Raw genomic sequence first — 22,006 nt, forward strand, 5'->3', positions numbered from 1 at the left:
ATCCCCGGCAACATAATGCACTCAAGTGGGAAATGATTGCTCATTTGGTGTATTAGTTTCATACACCCAGTAAAAGCTAATCCCCCCATGGCACTAGCTCAGTGGTTTACAGTAAGTCCTGTAGGAGCAGATCCTTGTGGAAATACAGTACATCTGCCATGAAGACATTTCCCATGTTTTTACAGATGATTATAAACATTACTAAAGACTCACATACACACCTAAGGCTTGATATAAGGTGACTAAGAACCATGCTAGGATAAAACCCTGACTCATGGATGGTGTTATTTACATCTGTAGGCTGTTCTAAAAATACATGTAGTCTATGCAAACTTGATAGGTATATTGACTTGGAAACTTGTGTGTTATTGTGCATTCATAGATGTTCCACTGATGATACGGCCCAGTACACCGCTGTGGCCTGTAACAGCCATGGACAGACTTCTAGTCAGGCCTCCGTCATCGTCAAGAGTAAGTCCTTCTTTCTGATCACCCTACATCTGATATGTTGTGATGTTTATCATACAGTCACACCAGAACATGCTAGTGACACTGAATGCATTTATGTTGGATGTGTAAAGTTCATGCTAATTCTGAATGTAAAAAAAACAAACAAATAATTGTCTCGTATTTTATTCTCGTATACCTGTATTCAACCTCTGTCTTAAAATGCTCTGTTTTAGTGTATGTCCCTAAAAGCTATGTCTACTTTATTTGCAAATGTAGTTATTTTGGGGTGGAGATACTCAGATGTGGGGAGGTATATATTTTAATGAGCCTGGATGTGACATAGAAACATAGGCGTGTTGAATCCCATGTTTTCTGACCTAGGCAGCCTGAAAATATTTGTCTGGGTTGTTTTATTTCAGTTTGTGGTTTAATAGGCACTCCACATTCCCAAATGTTTTTGTTCAAGCACTGAAAAAGGAAGCTTTTACAAACATGTCACCTTAAACTAACATGCATTTATTTTTTGGACACGATACAGTTTATGTTGCACAAGCAAACAAACTTAGTAGAAGCGGGAGGGCATAGCTTATACAGGAGTAGCCCTCCCGTTAGTCATCCAGTTGCTGGATAAAGTAAAAAAAGATAATTCCGTAAGTAAATACTCACACAGATAAACAAAATTGTATATACAGTATACATACACATACATATACACATATATTTCATTTAAATTAGATTGGCTACTTCAGGCTGTTATTCTTCCTTTACTGCCATTACTTACCATTTGTCTGCTTATTCACCTATTTTCTTTTTCTTTATTTTTACAAATTGCTACTGTTAATTATGATGACTTTTTTAATCATGTAGGGTTCAAGGTGGAGGAGGAGACCTGCTCATACGCTTGGTTGCCTTACACAGGTAAGCATCATAATTACCTCCAGCTCCCTCTTAATATGTCCAGAAATTACTGAAGATGTTTACTAGGCTGTAAAAGGTTTCTCTATTAAAAGTGGTGTGTAAAAAAATAAAAAGATAGCACCAGCCCCACTCATCTCAACTCTGTCTGACTCTTTTTCTTCATTTTCAACATCCATCAGCTGCCATGCTTCCCAAGATCCAGTACACTAAAATCAACATCACTTTCCTGGAGAAGTTTGGGCCAGTGTTTGCCACCGAGGGAGATTCTGTCACTCTGACTGCCACCATGACCCTGAGCCCCAACCTGGCCAACCTGCAGCCCGATGCACAGTGGTATAGAGATGGTAATTATTATAAAAAAGCAATTTATGAAAACCTAATTACACTTTAATTGCTGGTAATATATACTGTCTGCCAACGCGACTACCAGACCCAATCTAGTGGACAGCCGGAGGCCCATCAGTGGAAAAACGGAATATGTTACGGAGAGATCTTCATTGCTAATTCATTATAGTAAAGTAGTTAAATAGACTAGCAACTTAATTTAATTTGCTGTGTGTCCATAGACATTACTTAAAAAGATACCATGAGGGATACAAATTCTTAATAAGTTAACCTTTTTGATATTAAAAATCATGATATGCAGTCAGATCTCATGTTTAATTCATAGAAACATATTTCTACTGTGGAATGGAGGTTTCTAAGAAGTATGCGTAAAGGGACGCTGAATGTATGATCCTGTCTGCTTTCCAGACACGCGTCTGTCTGACTCTAAGTGGGTGAAGATCGTCACCGGCAGAGGCATCACCTCCCTGACTATCCCCAACCTGTTCAAAGACGACGAAGGCCTCTACACAATACGCATGGTCACTAAAGGAGGCACCGCCGAACACGGAGCATTCGTCTCTGTCTCAGGTAACCAAAACCTACACTGTGGTTTTATTGAATTGAACCCTTTTACTTGTTTAAATATATACTGCTTACTTATAATATGATTACTAAAATGTAACTGTGTCACTTCCTGTGTAGATGGTCCTCCCCCAGTCGCCGGTGCACCCGGTGCTCCTATGGATATTAAGATCCACGATGCCAACAGGGACTATGTCATTACGTCATGGAAGCCCCCAAATACCACCACAGAGGGACCAATCCTGGGATACTTTGTGGACAAGTAGGAGTTACTATTTGAATCATCAATAAAAGATAAACTGACCAACATAAAGCGTGATTCCTGGAAGTAATCACATAGAGTTTGCTTGACTGTCTGTACAATGGAAGGGTTTCTGTCTTTTATTTTTCTCTATACCGAATACTTTTTCTGTACGTCTCTGTCCATTTTCAGCTTTATTTTTAAACTCCTTTTTTGATTTGACCTGTCTTTTTTACATTTTCCTTGTGTAGATGTGAGGTTGGAACTGAAAACTGGACCCAGTGCAATGATCACCCCATAAAGATCTGCAAATACCCCGTGCCCGGGCTGTTTGAGGGGCACTCGTACTACTTCAGAGTGCGAGCCGTCAACTCTAAAGGAGTCAGCAAAGCCTGCCGCATGTCTGAGCCCATCGCCGCGCTGGACCCCACCGAGTTTGAGAGGCTGCATGGTGGGTGTAGCTGGATTAAAAAGAAAAATGTCATCCCTGTTTTTTATATTTCATCATGTAGAGAAATATGTGTCCTGTCGTGAAAAATGTCACTGCTGTTCTGGTAAGTTTGGATGGGCTGAAGTTAAGTTGCTATTTGTATGTCGGCGTAAAGCAGCTTTAGTATAGTTATGATGATACTTGAAGACTGGATCTCTGAAGTATAAAAGGTTTAACATTGTGTTTAAATTATTGTGTTTTAAAGATGTGCTCTTTAATGGTCAATGCAGTCCTAAACATCACTGGTCCATCTGTCACCACTGATCGAAAACTAACTTTTAAAAAAATGATATGTGATGAACAGTCATTTTTGCCTTACAGTATGTAACTGTACAAGATGATCAATGAGTTATCAGTTTAACTTTAAAATAAATGTAAAGCAGATAGGTAACAATGTTTTTGTTATCCTTTAGCCAAAAGACTTGGAGGAAACCTGGATGTTGTGTCTTACCATGATGAAGTTGAAGGTGAGTTTTATCTGAAACCTACACGTAGCTCTATCTGTTACTATTATTTATATTATTTCCTTCAAGTATTGTTTTATACAGAGTAGGTGAAAAATGATGTGTCTCACTGTGTATGTTAACCTTGATCTGTGTGTGTGTGTGTGTGTGTGTGTGTGTGTGTGTGTGTGTGTGTGTGTGTGTGTGTGTGTTTTTTTGTGTAGCTGAAGGGAAGCCTCCAGGTGCTGCTTCAGGGATGTATGACTCAGAAACCGACAGGACTTATGTTGTTTTGAGCTGGAAGGCACCTGCGTATTCCAGCAAGGCTCCCATGTGGTACTACATAGAGAAGGTAACAAACAATGTGACACCACTGCTGCTTGGAGTACTAACACACTACCTTGCCAGTACTGCATGTTCTTCTGTGCGTGATAGCCCTTACCTACTAAATAAAGCGATGTAGTTGGAATTCAGGCATTTCACCTCGTTGTGTGCGCACATTTGTTTTGGCCCCTTTCATTCTAGTGGTAGAATAAAAACTAGGATTACCTAATCAGTTTATTCATTACCTATCAAATTAAAATAGTTTGAATTGGTGGATTGTATCTGTGGATGACAATTAATTCTGTAAATCTATATTTGTCCAACAATTTAAATAAAATGTCTAAAGCTGACTTTTGTGTTAAACACATTCACATCGCTGTCAAAGAAACAAACATATATCCAATGCTGTACATGTATAAGTTAATATAAGCTTCTAATACTGTGGAATATATGAGTCAGGGTTCTTACGGTCATTAAAAACCTGGAAAAGTCATGGAAATTCAAAATGCTAATTCCAGGTCCTGGAAAAGTTATGGAAAACAATATTTTTCCCAAAGTTTTGGAAAGGTCATGGAAATTTAACTAAAGTTGCATCAAATATAATTTATATTTTATCTAATCGCCGAAATAGTAATACCATAATGATAATAAATACTGTATCGTATAGTAATGAAACGTAAAATGGCATTTAACTGACGAGGTATTTTGCTGGTGAGAGATTTTAGTTGCTTTAGCGTGTAGGAGCTAGTAAGCCTACTATTTGATTTGTTTTAGATAGGCACAACATGTTTCATATGCAGACCTTATTTTCCTGTTCCATGTTAAAATAAACCATTTTCAGTGGTACCGCTGAGAAAGAGTAATTTTTTTGGTCATGGAAAAGGTCATGGAAAAGTCATTGAAAATCATTGGTGAAAAAGTGTATGAATCCTGATGAGTTCCAAGTGCAATAAAACACTTATGATCAACTGCACTAGGACAGACTATTGGGAACTGACTGTATTAATCTAAACAATTATTAAAGATCTCAAATAAAGCCAAGCTAAAATGAAGCAAAACATGTCATGATTAATGTGTGAAGCTCTACTAACAGCAGGTCTAATCTCTCCCTCTCCCCCCAGAGCCTGGCAGACAGTGGTGCGTGGCAGCGCGTCAACACTCAGGTTCCTATCAGATCTCCCCGTTACGCCGTCTTTGACCTCGCAGAGGGCAAACTCTATCAATTCAGAGTCGTGTCTGCTAATATCTATGGAGCCAGTGAGCCGTCAGAGCCCACCAGCCCCATCCAGACTCAGGAACTCAAAGGTCTGTTTCTTTTTACTATTACGCAGATGTTGAAAGCCGTTGAATACATCCACAAATAACCTGCTCTTGTGTTTATTAATCAATTATATTTTTCATCATTAATGGTTATATTTCAAACAATGCGTTGTTGTTCTCAGGTGTGCCATCTGCTCCCGGTCAGGTGATTTCTACCAGGGAAACCGACACCTCTGTCCTCATTCAGTGGGCTCCTCCCAAAGAACCCAACAATCTGATTGGCTACTACATCGACCAGTGTGTAAAAGGGTCCGCAGACTGGACTTCGGCCAATCACAAACCTCACAAGAGCACCAAGTATGTTTCTAATAAAAGACTGTTTCTTTAATTGTTAAGTGTAGGAAAGTGCTTCTCATGCCCGTGTTCCTGTTGCAGGTTTGTGGTCAGTGGCCTGACTAAAGGACAGACCTACGTGTTCCGCGTGCAGGCCATCAACGAGCTGGGCCTCAGTGACGAATCCCAGGAGTCCGCCCCTCTGACTGTTAAGGCTGCCCTCAGTGAGTATCCGCCTATTTTTAATCACTATTAAGGATTAATGAAAATGATAATAATCTACTTGTTGCTGCACTGTAATGATAAGGATAATTGAAAGTTGTGAAGAATTGTTATCGTAATTATTAGCACTAATTTAGCACTACCTTTTTTCAGCCGCCCCTTCTGCTCCTTACGACATCGCATTGCTGAACTGTGACGGCCACTCAGTGGTTCTGAACTGGAAGAAACCCACTCACAATGGAGGATCAAGCATCAAGGACTATTATGTGGACAAAAGACGCAGTGGATCCACCATGTGGAGAGAGGTTCACATCCCACCAGTCACAGAAAGACTTTATAAGGTACATGTTTACCTATCTGTTCTGAAAGCAGTGGTTCCCAACCTTTTTCCTTATTTTAACTGCAGACTTTTTCTAATGTAGGAAGAGCTTGTGTGACAAAGAGTGACATCTCTGGGAATCAGAGTTTACTTTAATTAAATGTAATATTTAATATTATTCCAAACTTTATAAAGTAATTTAGTTTTCTTCACAGACATTCTAAAACTACTATGAAGGCCAGAAAAGGTTGCATTAAACTCCTTAGAATCAAACTGCCTCGTTAACCCTCCAGAAACTTTGGCGACCCCTCCATGGTGGTCCCAAATCCCCAGGTTGCGCATGTGTCTCAAAACGCCAATGACCTGAAGAAGGAACAACATGTTTAAACAGTAATTGAAATACCTGGATGGACTTGGGTGAATCTGGAAAGTGACTTTAGTCATTTTATTTGTGATAATGACGATTGGCATGTTGGTAACTATGGTTACTCTGCTTGACAGGCTGAGGGCCTGACGGAGGGAGCCGTCTACCAGTTCCAAGTGTATGCAGCCAATCTGGCTGGCCTGGGACCAGCGTCCAAACACTCAGCCGACATCAGCTGTGAGGCCTGGACCATGCCGGAGCCTGGTGAGTGTCATCCTCTGATCGCATGGTCACTGGCAAACTGTAAAACCAGAAAAAATCACGAAGCATATCCAAGTTTTTTGAATCCATGCTCATGTCTTCCATTTCCTTGAGAATAAGGATGGAGAGAGTGTAAGTCGTTACAATTTTTTTCACACAATCAGAAATGTAACTCCTCTCATCCTGTGTCCTTTAGGCCCTGGCTATGACCTGACCTTCAGTGAAGTGAGAGATAGTTCAATGGTGGTTGAGTGGAAAAAGCCTGTCTATACTGGCTCTGGATCAATCACAGGATATCACGTTGAGTACGCCAAGAAGGGCACTTCTGAGTGGACCACAGCCAATGAGACGGCTGCCAGTCACCGCTTCCTCAAGGTGAGAGCATCTTTAGAAATGATCCATTGGTATATATTTGAGGTATTTACCAGTATGATTATTTATCTGAAATCTTTTTCTTATAGTATACATTGCAATTTGACACTAAAGTTATCCAGAGCTGAAAGAAGTAGAACAATTCATTATTATTAATTTAAATGTGATAATGACAGATTTTTTAAAGCAAAATACTTGTATATCTATAATCCCTAAACCTACACTTTTGTTTGCCTCTGCAGAGTTTCCTATTGGTTTGCCGTGATATTATTTTCAAACTTCCACACATTATGCCTTGTGTTCCAGCCCTTAGTGTTTTATTCTCCTATTGGTCAATGCTGTAATGCGCCTACATTAAACTGTGTGACACTGACATCTAGTGGCTAAAGTAAGTAGCCGAGTTATGAAGGTAGATGGATTGTGTTGGTCACAGAACGAACAAAGAATATGAACCAGCCTAAAAATAAAGCTGCTGTAGCTGATGGATCTCAGAATGTGCTGCAAAATAAATCAAGTTACATATATACAGTTTCTGATTATATGAAAAAACATGCTGCAAGAGCGTAAATGTTTTTGTTTGATTGATTTAATTGATTATTAACAAACAATTAATAAAACAAATAATTTATAACAATTGAAATGTTGACACACACCAAATTCTGAATATACAGGTTCTTGAACACAACCAATATAAATAGTGTATTAATATGGTCCTACCCCTTCTCTATAACTAATTTAACTAAATATTTGTCATATAAACAAGTCATAAACAACTACCCTAATGTCCATTGAGTGTAACCTAAACAATTACCTAACTTTTATCCTACCTCGTCGTATTCATATTCTGTACAAACTGTAAATTCCAGTGAGACAAATGTCAAATTTGTGATATCGGGCTATATAAATAAACTTTGATTGATACCTATGTCAGTTATTGTACCTGTCAAATGTGCCCAAAGTGAAGAAAATCAAAGCTTAACTCTTTTCACCAACACTTGCTTTTTTTCTTGTCTCTTCGTTTCCTAGGTAACAGGTCTGGAGGCGGGCACTAGCTACGTGTTGAGAGTGCGTGCGGTCAACGCCGCAGGAGTGGGCATGGCGTCAATGGCCTCTGATCCCGTCACTGCCCAGGCTGTGGAAGGTAACTTTCATTCAGCAACAGTGGGAGATCATCAATGTTTGAAAAAGGCCTCTCTTTGAACACAAACAACAGAGTCAACACGACTCTGTTGGAATCATGCACTCTTTCAAAGCGCTGTAGGCGAGATGAAAGTGAGGAGTGGAGGAGACGGTTGTTAGAGAAATTCTGAAATATAAAATCAACAGACATTTCCTTCTGAGCCTTTAATTTCATATTCTATAATCTATAATTCACTGCATTCTATTTCGAGGTAAATAACTGCTTTATTTTATTGCTATCTTACTATATTTGTATTAGTGTTCTTAATATAGTTCGCTATCTGTGTACTTTAAAAAAAAAATTGTTTTATATTTGATGTATGCACCATGACATCAAGTCAAATTCCTCGTACGTGTGAACATACCTGGCAATAAACCCGTTTCTGATTCTGACTCTGTGTGTCTCCGTGTCTCCAGGCTCCCAGGAGGTGTCCTGTGTTGTGGACGAGAAGTCCGGCGACATTGTTCTCTCTTTTGAGTCCTGCCAGTTGAACGAGGGCTCTCAGTTCGTCTGGAAGAAAGATTATAAAGAAGTTACAGATTTCTCCAAAGGAATAGTGATTAAGACCGAAGGCAGCCAGTAAGACCACACACACACATTTGTATTTACACGTGAACATTTGGATACTGTAGAAAAATGCCTTGAAAAATCTTTAGCGTGCTTCATGTGTGTTTCTGTGTCACTCCCCTTCATTGCAGTTCTAAGCTGATCTTTAAGAACGCGGATAAAGAGGACTTTGGGACGTACTCTGTTTCTGTCACCAGCACCATGGGAGTGTCTTCCAGCCACACCATCACTACTGAAGGTACTTCTTGATAACAATCAGTGTGTAGGTGTTGCTCTTGTGCAACCCAGCCAAACTCAAAAATGTACAAATATCCAGTACAGAAAGAAATGACTGCAACATAATTAATGCATACATTGTGTTTCAGTTATTTACTAAATAGACAATTTATTCTTGTTTAAATATTTTCCATCATCTCGTTAGATTTACATTCAATATTTGTTTCCTCCAGCTGTTAAAGAAGTGCATGCAGGTATATTTCATGCCTTGATCATTGAAGAGCCGTGCTGCAACATCCACACATCAGAACTGTGTGTGTGTGTGTGTGTGTGTGTGTTTAAAACCACGTCTTCATGACAAAAGGGCTTTCTGCCAGGGAATTTCTCAATATTTCTCCTGCTATTGCACCACAACGCTCCTAGGCTATACTTGTATTATTCAGTGTGCCTTACACTGATTGCTTCCCATTTGGCCTACAGTTGTTTTTCAAACCAACTCAAAACAATTTCCTAACTCCTGTTATACAAGGATTGATTGTTTTCACCTATCAAAGGTACTTGAGAAGTCTCCAAAAAACAGCCGCAATCATAGCCAAGACTTATTGTTCTCCCTGTGGCTGCGTCTGCTTCAGTTTGTAAGTGTTTGTGCCTTTATCTGCACAATTACAGAAGTGATTTCTCCAACAGTAAACTTGGTTATTGAAGCACCCTTCAAAGAGCATGATCAAATGAAATCTATGTACAAAGTTTAAGGTGTGTTTTAATTGTTGTTTGGGCCCATGGTTGCATGAAATGAATAGGCTGTCTCTTTTTGTTTCAGAGTTGACAAAGATGCTGGCACTCAGCTATGAAATCAGACACCCAGGTAGTACCTCTGGCCGCCTCTTTGAATCTCTCATACTCTTCTCTTTGTCCTCTCTTTTCCTCTGCTGCGTCTAATCTGTTTCACCTACTCCCTCTATTTATCCCCTTCACTCCTTCATTTGTGTTTGTTCTGACTTCCTTTGAACCTTTCACATTTATTTCTTTGTTTGGAGCACATTTCTCTTTTTATTTGATTCAAAAAGTCTTACCTGCTTTTGCATCACCTGCCTAACCACTATTCACCTCACCTGTTTTTGCCTCCCATTCTCTTCTCTCCTCTCCCTCATAAAGTAACAGCAGTTATTATTACAATGTTTATGACCTGTGTCCTTACGTCCACTTCTTCTCTCCTCTAGTCATCCCTCTGAAGTCTGAGTTGGCCTATAAGATTTTGGAGAGAGGCAGAATGAGGTTCTGGCTGCAGGCAGAAGGCATTTCTTCCAATGTCACCTACAAATTCTTTGCCAACAACAAGGAGCTGTCTGGAGCTGATGTAAGATACGCTGTATTTTAAGGCATGAATACACAGTTAGGAGAAATGGATAAAAAGAGCTCCGGCTGAAAGAAATATCTGTCTTTCTTTTATATATGCGTCCATGATTCAGTCAGCTGCCTGATGCAATAGGTCACAATAAAAACAAATCCATATTCCGTAAATCTGAAAGTGTTGTATGACTATTTTACGACATCTAATTCCATTCTGCAGCCCAACAAGATGGGCCATGACCTCGCTACAGGTATCATTGAGTTCATCTTGGATCATTTCACTGAGGAAGACGAGGGGACATTTACCTGCCAGATCGCAGATGGAGGCGGAAAAACACAGAGCTCACTGGTTCTGATTGGAGACGGTAAGAGAGGCCAGGGTTAATTCTCACTTCCCAAAAAATCTTAGTTTTTTGTATTTAATTGAAGCTGCTGATGTAGTATTTTCATTCTACATGTGCCGCATTTTCAAATCCTTATTTGTATTCTAATCAGTGGATATGCTGGCACGACTCGTTCAAAATAAACGCAGCCTGTATAAAGTACTATATGCTGCATGTCTTGCGTTAGAGACAACATTATGGAAATGTATTTAGTTAGAAATGTTTAAGCCGTTACGTTTGAAGGACACTCAGACATTTGAATAAAGACGCTAAAGAAGTCATGATTCTACATTCATACAGGGGACCATTAGCTATCTTAATGCACTGACAGCGTCTATAGCAACTGCTGGCGACTCTTTGATCTTCTAATTATCTTCTGCTTATGTGTATCTGTATGTGCACACAGCTTTCAAGGCAGCGCTGGCTGAGGCTGAGTACCAGAGGAGAGAGTACATCAGAGTCAAGGAGGGTAAGAAATACAAAACATCATCCACTCATAAGCCTGTACGAGCTTCTACTCTACTTAGTCTCAGGCCAGCTCACCACTATGTCGCCTTGGAGACCACTAATCTAACGATGAGTGTACAGGAAAGGAGCGGCCGCATTACTTCAAGTGGGAGCTGATACCTTAAAAACTCAAAATGGACCCATTTGAAATGTCACTACATGACGAAATGAATCTTATATAAATAGATTTATACAAGAGCTATCATGGGAACAAGCATATATTCCACTGAGGTATTCTGCATTTAGAATTTTACCACAATAATGCAGATAACAGAGCTCATACAATCAACGTCCACAAGTAATTATTTGTAATCTCATGTCATGGCCTTCCTCTCCTGCCTTCATCCACCACAGGTCCCCACTTCAGTGAGTTCTTGACACTTCATGTTGGAGAGGACTGCTCCGTCTCTCTGGTCTGCAAGGTAAACACGGCCAAACTCAGTAATTATTCATTATATAAACAAAATATGTCAATCTGACTTGTTGTGGATAGCTGGTAAGCATCTCTAAGAGGATAAGTGCAGGATGTCAAGGTACACCCTGTGTTTTTTTTAAGGAAAATAACCAGAATTGAACTCATGATTTTGTTTTGGCTTTGTTAAAACGAAGCACATAATTAAGACAATTTTGAAATGTATCCCTGGAGACAATTTTAAGCCAACATCGGTTTAATCTGTTTGTTAGTTTGGCCCAAGAATACACATTTTAACAATATAGAAAATCATGTTATGACTATTCACCTCATCCATTTAGAAGAAATAGGCTTTATATGTAGTTAATGTCAGTCATTAGTAAAAGCACAATTTATTTATAAATCATTTCTACAAGTAAAGTTTTCTTAAAAGGGTGGATATTTTAATTTGAGTTTGGGTGGAAGTCTGCCCAAAGTGCAGAGACATGAGATATCTAACCAAATGAACTTTCCACACACCACTGATGTGTTGCATTTTGTAATGATGGTTAATGGCCCTGTTACGGCCCGTCCACACAGCGGCGTGCGTTGAAGCTTCCAACGCTTCTGCCCATTCACTTTGAATGGGGTGACGTCACTTTTAGCCGAACTGCATTTTGGGAAGCGACGTGGAGCGTTGCTGGCGTAGCTGGCGTCAAAAGTTGAGCAATGTTCAACTTTTGACGCCTCGACGGAGGCGTCAGCCAATGAAATCCCGTTTATGCAAATCTGCCAGTACAAGCACTAGCCAATCAAACCGCGTGTATGCTGGGAGAGACTACGCAGGTCATTTCCTCATATTCAAAAAAATGGAGGGAAAATTCATTATAGCGGTAGAGAATCACCCGGTGCTGTATGATCAGTCTCTGTTGATCTACCGGGATACAAACCGGAGGAGCGAGGCATGGAGGGAGGTGGCAGAGACAGTGGGTGAATCTGGTAGGTTTTCGCCTGTTTGGGGATTTTATATCCAGTTTACTTCGTTTTAACATTGCTATTGCTTTGTATGTCGGGGGCAGGAGATTCATGTGATTGGTTGTTGGTCGCGTTGCTCGCAAAAAATCCCCAAGCTTCAGATACGCCCACCTCCAAGCGTCAACGCACGCTGCTGTATGGACGCTCCGTTACACTTCATGTGTTATATATCCCTGGCTGCTGTGAGAAATATGTGGTGCGGAACATCTAAACTGGGGACTGATAAGGGACCTTTTAAGCGGCAGATTAATGGGGAGACCTAATTGGATAATCTGCTATAAACTATAAAAGAAAATCTCTCCTCCTTTGTAATGACAACTATGTTTATATACATATGTGTGATTATGTTTTTTATCGCAGGTTTCTAACTTGAAGAAGGAATCAGCGTTCCACTGGTACAAAGAAGACACAGAGATCGTCCCGGATGTGAAGCCTGACATGACATCAGGAGTCTGCAAACTCCCAATTAAACTGGTAATTCACATTTGGTGCTGAAATCTTCTGAATGCTATGAAACAGTGTACATGCTTCTGTTTCTAATCATTGGCAGTGGCATTTTGTTCACTGATTTGGGCACAAACATGTTGCAATGTTACACAATGTAGTCTTTCTCAAAGGATCCAAGGACACACAATATCAGATTTTAGAATTCAACAAATGTGCGTCGCTTAAATCCCCTGCAATATGTAATGCGCTTCCTCTTTCGTCCGTTTTCCAGTTTTCCCTGAAGACAGCGGGAGTTTATAAGGCCACCATCAGTGACGACAGAGGAAAAGATATGAGCCAAATTGACATCTCTGGAAAAGGTAAATATATCTTCCTTTTACATTACATTGCATTTAGCTGACACTTTTATCCAAAGCGACTTACAATAAATGCATTCGACCAACAAGAAACAAACTTGAAGAAAACAGAATCATATAAGTACATCAGGTTTCATAGAGCTAAAACATTTCAAGTGCTCCTCAACTGGCTTTAGATAAGCCAGTCCTTTATTAGTATATAAGTGCTTTGTTAGTAATTCTATCGCTCAAAGTGGAGTCGAAAGAGATGAGTTTTCAGTCTATATCTTCCTTTACTTAATCTATCTTTATTATGGGAGTAATTCACTGACTTGGCAGCTAGCTGGTTTTCTAACTGAGATTGTAATCAAAAGAGTGCTTGATGCTCATTAAAAAGTGGGAGACAGGAAGAAAATATGATCCACATGTATACACTATATCTGTATGTGGTGATCTAATGAATTTTTAAAACCCCAACTACTGTATAAAAATAGTTCTTGCCATATGACAGCTTGAAAACTGCAGGCTGTATTTATTACTGAGAAAATCCATCTTAATGTTCCTGTAGAAGTTTGTGGGGATTCAACTTAAGCTGGTACTTTGGAATACTTCAAGTGTGTACTCTTTAGGTTTTAATGGCAAACTATACAATACCATCCAGTGTTTCCCCTAGGTTTACTGCCTTGGCAGGGTGCTGCTCGGGTACCCCGAACATTTGTTATCCTCTGGAGCAGAGAGAGGAGCTGTGGATTATTGTTATTGATATCGTACAGTAACAAAGTATTTGTACATTACAAAGTAATAAAGTACAGTGTTACACTGTACTGTATTACTTTTATTCAAACTGTATTCCCTTCTTATCATGTAGCCTACACTTCTTCCTTTCATTGATACATTTAAATCACCTGACTACAGCATATAACATACCTGCTGCAACCCTGTGCTGCTGCTGCTTCTCTCTGCCTCATCCTCTATTGCTGGAGGCAGCTCCACCTCATCTGATCTCTGATATGAAAGCAATCGTGTTATGATCATATTGAGCTATTGGTGTGAGTCTAACATTAAACAAGCAGTCTGCTTGTCATACATTGCTGACGATACATTTTAAGTGGCAATTTGTTGAGTCACTGCCGCTAAATGCCGGTAGCATCAAGCTAGCAAATCCTGCATTAGCCTCACATCAACAGGTGTAGACAGAACATCCAATTATCCTGAGCTAATTTACTGAATAAACCAACTCACATCTCCAGCGGAGCCCCTCCCTTCAGAAACAGAGCGGAGGGAGAATGTGAATACGCAAAGCAGTGGACACTGAAGCATGCACATTGAATAAATAACATAGGCGTTTAGTTTATTTAATAAAAGAGCACATGTTCAATGTGAAAAGTGACCGTAGATAGATTACTTCAGTTGCAATTTGACCTTAAGGGAGAGATGAGCTCTAATATAATACAGCTCCTCAAATTCTTTTGACAATTAATGTAAATTTGGGCTGCCTCCACAGAACAGGAATATTCAGTTATATGGTTTCAAATTAATACAGAGTAGCTTACTACGGAGACACAAAAACACCTTTAATTTCGATTTATTTTCCTTACTGAGCTTTTAAGGCAGCCACCAGAGGGCAGCAGAGTGGCTCTTTTTCTGACCCGTGTTTTCTACTTCTCTTTTAGTATTTGAAGACGCCATCAACAAGATCAGCCAACTGGCTGGTGGGTATCTGCACACACACAAACATACACACACAGTCATCACATATCTCACTCATTTCCATATTAAAACACAGAACTAAACACCACCACCCTAACCCACTGAAGGGATCAAGTGCAAATGATCTCAAAACAATCTCAGCACTTTGATAAGAGATTTGCAACTGTCACCACGCTGATATATTTCGGTTTTTAAAACCCCACTGCTACAAACACACACTTATCAGCATGTAGCAGGAGTTGTGGTGCTGGAAGCATTTGGCCATCATGCCATCATGTGGTGAAATCACTTTAAAATTCCAGTGCACAGTCACAGTGACAGTGTGGAGCAGCATCTTACTCCTATTTTAAGAGACAGTCACTTGACAGCTCTGCAGGAACTGTTACAGCAGTGGTAGCAGAGGTTTCATTACTGTGATAATGGGAAACCATGGTGATGTGACCAGGTGGACGACACACAGGTACACTTGTAATGTGCAGAGAGAAAAGTAACACGTGGACATAGTGTAGTGCAAAACTACCTTTTAAAGTTCAATACATCGCCTGATGTTTGAAGCATTTTATTTAATGCACCGTAAAAACAGTTTGCACTTTGCTTCATTAGTATAATTTAGCTCTGCAAGCTGGACAAAGGTGACGTTAAAAGGTGAAGTCTTAAAAAACACTTGAAATGGCTGCAGATGGAAGTTTGATATTATGTGATTAGCTCTGAGCAGTGAAGTGCATCATGTGGCGACTGCGGAGAGACCAGCTTATCCAGCAGCAGATTGAAAACATGTATTTGATTTTCTGTCAATGTGCCCCCTCACAACCTCTGTCCCCTGCAGGAGCCAGCGCCGCAGAGCTGGCGATTCACTGCACAGCAACAGGCATCCAGCTGCAGTGCCACATGAAGTACTACACCTCCGAGATGAACATCGCCTGGTGCCACGGGTGCGGCATTTACAATAGCATTAACTCAAATAACATTTAACCACTAGGGAGAGAAGAAGAACAATGGTGGTTTTAGGAGAATTTCAGTATTATTATAAGTCCAGTCTAAAAACACGCTGACCACTAACACATTATTTTGCTTTTCTCTCAAAATGAAATGCCAGGACTGGCAAAACCAATTAGCAACATTATAAAACCTGTGATGCCATTTTTTACTAGTGTGTTGCTGCAGTAAAATGGCCCCTTTGTGACAAAAATCCCACCCCTATCCTTTTGTATACAGAGGCAAGGTTAAAAGCACTCTGTTAAACACTGAAGATAATAAAATGTGTAGGGGTGGGATTTCTAAGGGAGGGAAAAAAGATTGAGAGTTGACAGAAATAAAGACGGGAACAAATTACAAAAAGGATAGAGAGAAAGGTGACGGGGTAGTTATTCAATTAAATAATTAAATAAATAACAAAAATTATGGAGATTACATTTTTAACCTCTGCCCTTTATTTTGTGAGTGTATGAGAGGGCGAGGATAGCAAGAAAATAAATTGCCTAACATTAGGCAGGCATGTAAACATGATTTTCCATTACCTCTGCAACACCTAACATCTCCTCTCCTCCTCAGTGAGACTAAACTCGCCCACAGTGACAAGATTGTGATTGGAGGAACCCCTGCTATGGCAACCATGGAGGTATTATTGTCTGCTGCACATGCTGAGCAGTGTATGACTCTTAGGTAGATCATACATGACAACAAAAGTCTGCCAGGCAGTGGCAATGTTGCTTCTATGTCCTCAGTGAGCCTATGTAGAGGTTACACCTCACCAATTCTGAGACAAGTTTGATAGATAATCTCACCTGTAAAAGAGGTAGTGGATGAATACAAACATAATATATTTTCAAATGTATTAAGTTAAATAAACAGCGTATCCTCTTTCGCTTTTAATCTGAAAGCTTTTACATTGTAACTACCTAGTTTTTAAAGCTTTTTAAACCATGACCTTAAAATAGAGTCAAACAGCTGGACCCTGATTAGTTATTAATCATTTGATTCATACACAGGTGATTGAGCCACTGGAGAAAGATAAGGGACTGTACTCCATCGTGATCACCAACCCTGAAACCGCACACAAACGCACACTGGACCTCAGCGGAGACGGTCAGTGCCTCCCCTTTATCTCTCAGTGTCACTCAACCTTTTTTTTTGTAAAACGGTTCAATTGTGGCTGAACAACAACACAGCCAATTGTTTCTATGGAGCTCTTGGCTCTAGTCTGTAGTTCAAGACTTTCAAGTGATACTCCAACCAAAGCCGTGTCTTTGGAGTATCAAACACTCCTCCCCGTAGACTGCAGTGCGCCATGTGTAAAACTGAAGCTGCGTTCTGTAACAATTCATGATGGTTACAATTAATTCAGATAGAGCAGGGGTGCCCACACTTTTTCAGCTTGGGAGCTACTTTTAAAATGACCAAGCCCAAATGATCTACCCTGCCCAATCTGTGTCGTGAGCGGGGGGGGGTTTAACCTAAACGGCGGATAAACTGTGGCGCGTTTACACTAAATGCACCGCATAAGCGTATAATAGTGCGCCGCATTTGCACTTCAGATGAGGAGGTGAGGCCTCCTCATAACTGCATGAACCCGTATGGCACAATACAACTCAGACTGGCTTACCTGTACGTCAATAAAGTGGCAAATGCCATAGTAAGGATGGATGAAAAAAAAATAAATGTTTTTTTTTCTTTTTTTTCAATGCCATGCGATCTACCCACCCTCGCGATCGACGTATTGGGCACCCCTGAGATAGAGTATCCACATATCCAAAGAAACACTATCAACCACTCTTAAAGCCTTAAAGTCAAGTTCTTCCATTATGGTCAGTTATGTATTTGACACATGCCATGCACTATTCCCCAACTGAAGTTCAGAATTTGAGCAAATCTATGTTAGTTTACCACCATTGTTAAAGCCAACCCGTGCTACGCTTATTAGTGAAAAAACAAGCAACTTCTCAGACTGGGTAAAGACTCTGACATTGTGACAATGACTTTTGTGTAATGTATCTTTTTCTTTATCTTTTACAGTATATGAGAAAGCCTTCGCTGAGTTCCAGAAACTCAAGTAAGAATACACTCTGAAATATATTCCTTAACGGTGCCTTTCTGTGCATACTTCCATTGGAATTCTCTGCTTATGATGAATCACTGTTTACTTCACTTCTGAACTTACGGTGATTCATCACTGCACCTGCTCGCTAAAAGTAATGATAATGATTGCCCAGAATGCTTTGTGCTCATAAACCGAAAACCACATTACTCACCCTCGTTTATAAACGTAAGCACAAACCTTTTAGCATAAATACATCTGGTGGCCTCACTAAGGGGTTTAGAGTCTATTTAATTATAAAATATAATGAAGTATTTATGATGACAGTTTGAAGTGCTACTGTCAAATTGTTCTTTAAAAAAACTTTAACTTAGCCATTAGTTTTTCTTAACTTTGCTGTTCGAAAAAAGCATAAATGTTTGCATTTGATGTATTTCTAAATACTCAAACCATACTGAAAGAAAACAGTTATAATTTGAGCTAAAAATCAATGTTAAAAATAGAAGCAGTCAGGTAGCTGCGATCCTTTCGGGTCCTTTGGCTAATTGAGCCAAAGCAAAATCCCACACACTGAATTTGGCAAATCCATCTAGAAAAATCTATTCAAACTCTAAACACTAAACACAGCATGCAGAGTGGAAATTGTCCAAATCCCTTTTCTAATTAACATTCAAAGAGAGACATTTTAGCACAAGCTTTTACAAACCAATTGAAACAAGTGACACCCTGCTGCCCTTTGATTGAGCGTCAATCTGCCGAGAGGAGAGTGGAGTTCCCCGAGCCATCTGGTCCTGCGGCTGACCTCTGCTCCGGCCCGCTGCCCGACAGCCTCACCCTGTCGCTACAAAGAAACATCCCCTCTCCCATGGAAAACATTCTGTTACGTCCCTGGGAAAACCACGGAATTATGAGGTTTGACAATACACCCCAGAATACCGTGTGGCGAACCTTCCGACCACTGCTACCGACACAAAAGCGGAAAATGAATAATTTGTAGTCCGTGAACAGAGCCAGGAAGTGGAAACAGACAGACAAAATACTCCGTACAACCAGAACATTTACACTACAGGGTTAGATTATGTGAAAGACAAATAAATACTGAGGATTACATTCCTGGTTAAAGTGTTGTACCCAATACTGTTTATAATAAATGTACTGCTGGTTCGTTGTATGAGAGAGGGAGAGACAAACTATAGGTTACTTACGTAACCCCAGTTCTCAGAGTAACATGAAGTGAGATGTCTCACTATGGGATGCGCCTCATCGCGGAGCAAACAGAAGCATCAATCTCATTACGCCAATCCTGATTGGCTGGTGATCTTGACGTCAGCGTCAGGGAATTCACCCCCTATAAGTAGCTTGCGCCACGACGCATGCGTCATTCAAAATAAGCACCTCTTCTCGCTTCACCATAGCAAGGAGGGCCGTCTGGTGAGACATCTCACTTCATGTTACTCTGAGAACTGGGGTTACGTAAGTAACCTATAGTTCTCATTCATAACACTCCGTTCGATGTCTCACTATGGGAAATTGTAGCTCCCGTATTGCCAGACGAGCTTATCTCGAAAATCACCAAACCAACCAGAACTTAACAGGTAGAGCTCTGACTCAACCAGGTGCCCAGCACTGCTTGAGTCACACTGGGAGCAGAACGTCCAGCCTGTTAAGAGGCGGACAAAAGTGAGCGGCGAGGACCAGCTCGCCGCTGCACCAATGTCTTGGATGGGAGACATCCTGGACAGAGTCCAGGATGCATCCAGACCCTGAGTCGAAAGAGCTCGCGGACCCGAGGGTGCCTGCGAACTCTGACTCGTATGAGCCCCAAAGCAATTGCTTCCACAAACCAGTGGGAGAGCCGTTGCTTAGTAACAGGCTTGCCCGTATAAGGGTTAGCCCAGGACACAAGGGGTTGGTCATTATGACGAAGCACCCTTGATCTGTCCCTGTACGTGCGTAAAGCACGGGCTGGACACGGCAAATCCGGCCGCTGTTCCCCGGAGGAATACAGTGGCGGGGAGGATGCCTCAATGTCAAATGTGGTACCTGAACCAACCGCCTTAAGATAAAGGCAGGGTTGGGCTTCAACCACACTCTGTTTGCCCTGGGACAAACTGAGTGCATGAAGACTGTACAGATAGTGCATGAGTGCCACTGGCTCGCTTGGCAGCTGCCAGAGTCAGCTTCATGTCACACTGTATTCAGATTGTACCACTCACGGGCCAGGCCCATAGAGCCAAGCGCTCTGGGTGTGGGTGAAAGATCGCCCCCCCCGCTTGGGACAGTATGTCCCTGCGTAGTGGGAGCTGCCATGGCTGCCCGCACAGCAGCTGATATATCTCCGCTAGCCAGTACATAGCTGGCCAGTGCGGAGCTATCAGGATAAGTGTGTGGCGTTGCTCTCTCACTCTAGCCAGAGTTGGGGGTATCAGAGCCAGGGGTGGGAACGCGTACAGAAGGCCCGGGGGCCAATTGTGCGCGAGTGCATCCACGCCTAACGGTGCATTTAGATCGCGCATCGAAAAGAACAGCTGACACTGAGCGTTGTCTTTCGATGCGAACAGATCCACCGCGGCTCTGCCGTAACGCACCCACAGCTGGCTCACAATCCTTGGATGTAGAGTCCAGTCTGCATAAAGTGGTATACCTCTGGACAGTAGATCTGCCCCGAGGTTCATCACTCCCGGTACGTGCGTCGCTCTCAGAGAGAGGAGACGCCTACCGCTCCATAGGATCAGTTTGCGCGCCAGTGTGTGTAACTGGAGAGAACGCAAACCCCCTTGGCGGTTAATATACGATATTGTGGTCGTATTGTCTGTCCTCACAAGGACGTGATGTCCCCTGAGGAAAGGCAGAAAGCGTTTTAGGGTGAGAAACACCGCTAAAAGCTCCAGATAATTTATGTGCGCCTGCTGGAGGTCTCTGCTCCAGAGACCCCTCACCGGGCGACCTTCATAAATACCTCCCCAACCTGTCAGACATGCGTCCGTGGTGACCACTTTCCGTGAAAGGACAGCACCCATAGGCACACCTCGTACTAGAAAAGTCGGGTGCAGCCAGTGGCGCAGTGCCATTACGCATTTCACAGTAACCATCACTCTTTAGTTTTAGGGCGGCCACCCAGCGCTGAAACTCCCTCATGTGTAAGCGTCCCAGTCGTACGACCAGGATGGCTGACGCCATGAGCCCCAGCAATCGCAGGCATGATCTGAAGAGAACATGTTTGCGCAGCTGGAAAAGAGCGAGACAAGCTCTGAAAGCTTTCACTCTTTCCGCTGAAAAGCGAGCTGAAAAGGGCACCGAGTTCAGGCGTAAACCCAGGAAGAGTATAGTCTGCGCGGGGCACAACATGCTCTTCTCTGTGTTTATTATGAAACCCAGGTTGAGCAGGTGCTTTACGAGGACATTTGTCTGCGTAACAGCCTCCTGCTCCGACTGTGCGAGAAGCAGCCAGTCGTCCAGGTAGGTCGCCAGGCGAATACCCTGTTGTCTTAACGGGGCTATCGCGGCTTCCGTACATCGTACAAACACCCTTGGACTGAGAGACAGACCGAAGGGGAGTACTCTGTATTCATAACAGATCCCCTGAAATGCGAATCTCAGATATTTCCTGTGTGGGTAATATACTGGGATGTGAAAATACACATCTTTCAGGTCGACTGATGTAAACCAGTCGTCTTGTCGCACGAGCCGCAGCAGAGATGTGTGAGTGAGCATTCTGAACTTATAGCTTTTTAGATATGTGTTCAGAGCCCTCAAATCAAGTATTGGCCGAATTCCGTTCCCTCCCCGTTTGGGAACGAGGAAGTACTTGGAATAGAAGCCGCCCTGACTCTGCTCGGCGGGTACAATAGATATAGCCCTCTTTTCTAGGAGAGAGAGAATCTCTCTCTCCAGAATATGGGCTGACTCTCCTCGGGCCTGCGAATGCAGAATGCCCGAGAAGCG

At 41.6% G+C, this 22,006-nt stretch overlaps 1 protein-coding gene across 3 annotated transcripts in view; it reads left to right on the forward strand.

Moving 5' to 3' along the window:
• The window catches only part of myom2b (myomesin 2b), a 35,219-nt gene that overhangs the window by 7,681 nt on the left and 5,532 nt on the right, over window positions 1-22,006 (forward strand). For all 3 annotated transcript variants that reach the window (XM_034201325.1, XM_034201326.1, XM_034201327.1), the window contains 29 exons: window positions 383-471; window positions 1,318-1,368; window positions 1,548-1,712; window positions 2,122-2,283; window positions 2,398-2,539; window positions 2,770-2,969; window positions 3,422-3,475; window positions 3,676-3,803; window positions 4,897-5,080; window positions 5,218-5,392; window positions 5,471-5,592; window positions 5,744-5,931; window positions 6,411-6,537; window positions 6,731-6,909; window positions 7,933-8,047; window positions 8,503-8,665; window positions 8,785-8,891; window positions 9,690-9,734; window positions 10,090-10,226; window positions 10,440-10,584; window positions 11,009-11,071; window positions 11,464-11,531; window positions 12,896-13,009; window positions 13,254-13,341; window positions 14,991-15,029; window positions 15,854-15,959; window positions 16,579-16,645; window positions 17,016-17,112; window positions 18,040-18,076. In XM_034201325.1, the coding sequence (XP_034057216.1) occupies window positions 383-471; window positions 1,318-1,368; window positions 1,548-1,712; window positions 2,122-2,283; window positions 2,398-2,539; window positions 2,770-2,969; window positions 3,422-3,475; window positions 3,676-3,803; window positions 4,897-5,080; window positions 5,218-5,392; window positions 5,471-5,592; window positions 5,744-5,931; window positions 6,411-6,537; window positions 6,731-6,909; window positions 7,933-8,047; window positions 8,503-8,665; window positions 8,785-8,891; window positions 9,690-9,734; window positions 10,090-10,226; window positions 10,440-10,584; window positions 11,009-11,071; window positions 11,464-11,531; window positions 12,896-13,009; window positions 13,254-13,341; window positions 14,991-15,029; window positions 15,854-15,959; window positions 16,579-16,645; window positions 17,016-17,112; window positions 18,040-18,076 (3,357 nt within the window). The remainder of the gene's footprint in view (window positions 1-382; window positions 472-1,317; window positions 1,369-1,547; window positions 1,713-2,121; window positions 2,284-2,397; window positions 2,540-2,769; window positions 2,970-3,421; window positions 3,476-3,675; window positions 3,804-4,896; window positions 5,081-5,217; window positions 5,393-5,470; window positions 5,593-5,743; window positions 5,932-6,410; window positions 6,538-6,730; window positions 6,910-7,932; window positions 8,048-8,502; window positions 8,666-8,784; window positions 8,892-9,689; window positions 9,735-10,089; window positions 10,227-10,439; window positions 10,585-11,008; window positions 11,072-11,463; window positions 11,532-12,895; window positions 13,010-13,253; window positions 13,342-14,990; window positions 15,030-15,853; window positions 15,960-16,578; window positions 16,646-17,015; window positions 17,113-18,039; window positions 18,077-22,006) is intronic.

The sequence above is a fragment of the Gymnodraco acuticeps genome, unplaced genomic scaffold (genome assembly GCF_902827175.1).
Source record: "Gymnodraco acuticeps unplaced genomic scaffold, fGymAcu1.1, whole genome shotgun sequence".
In the NCBI taxonomy this organism is placed as follows: Eukaryota; Metazoa; Chordata; class Actinopteri; order Perciformes; family Bathydraconidae; genus Gymnodraco; species Gymnodraco acuticeps.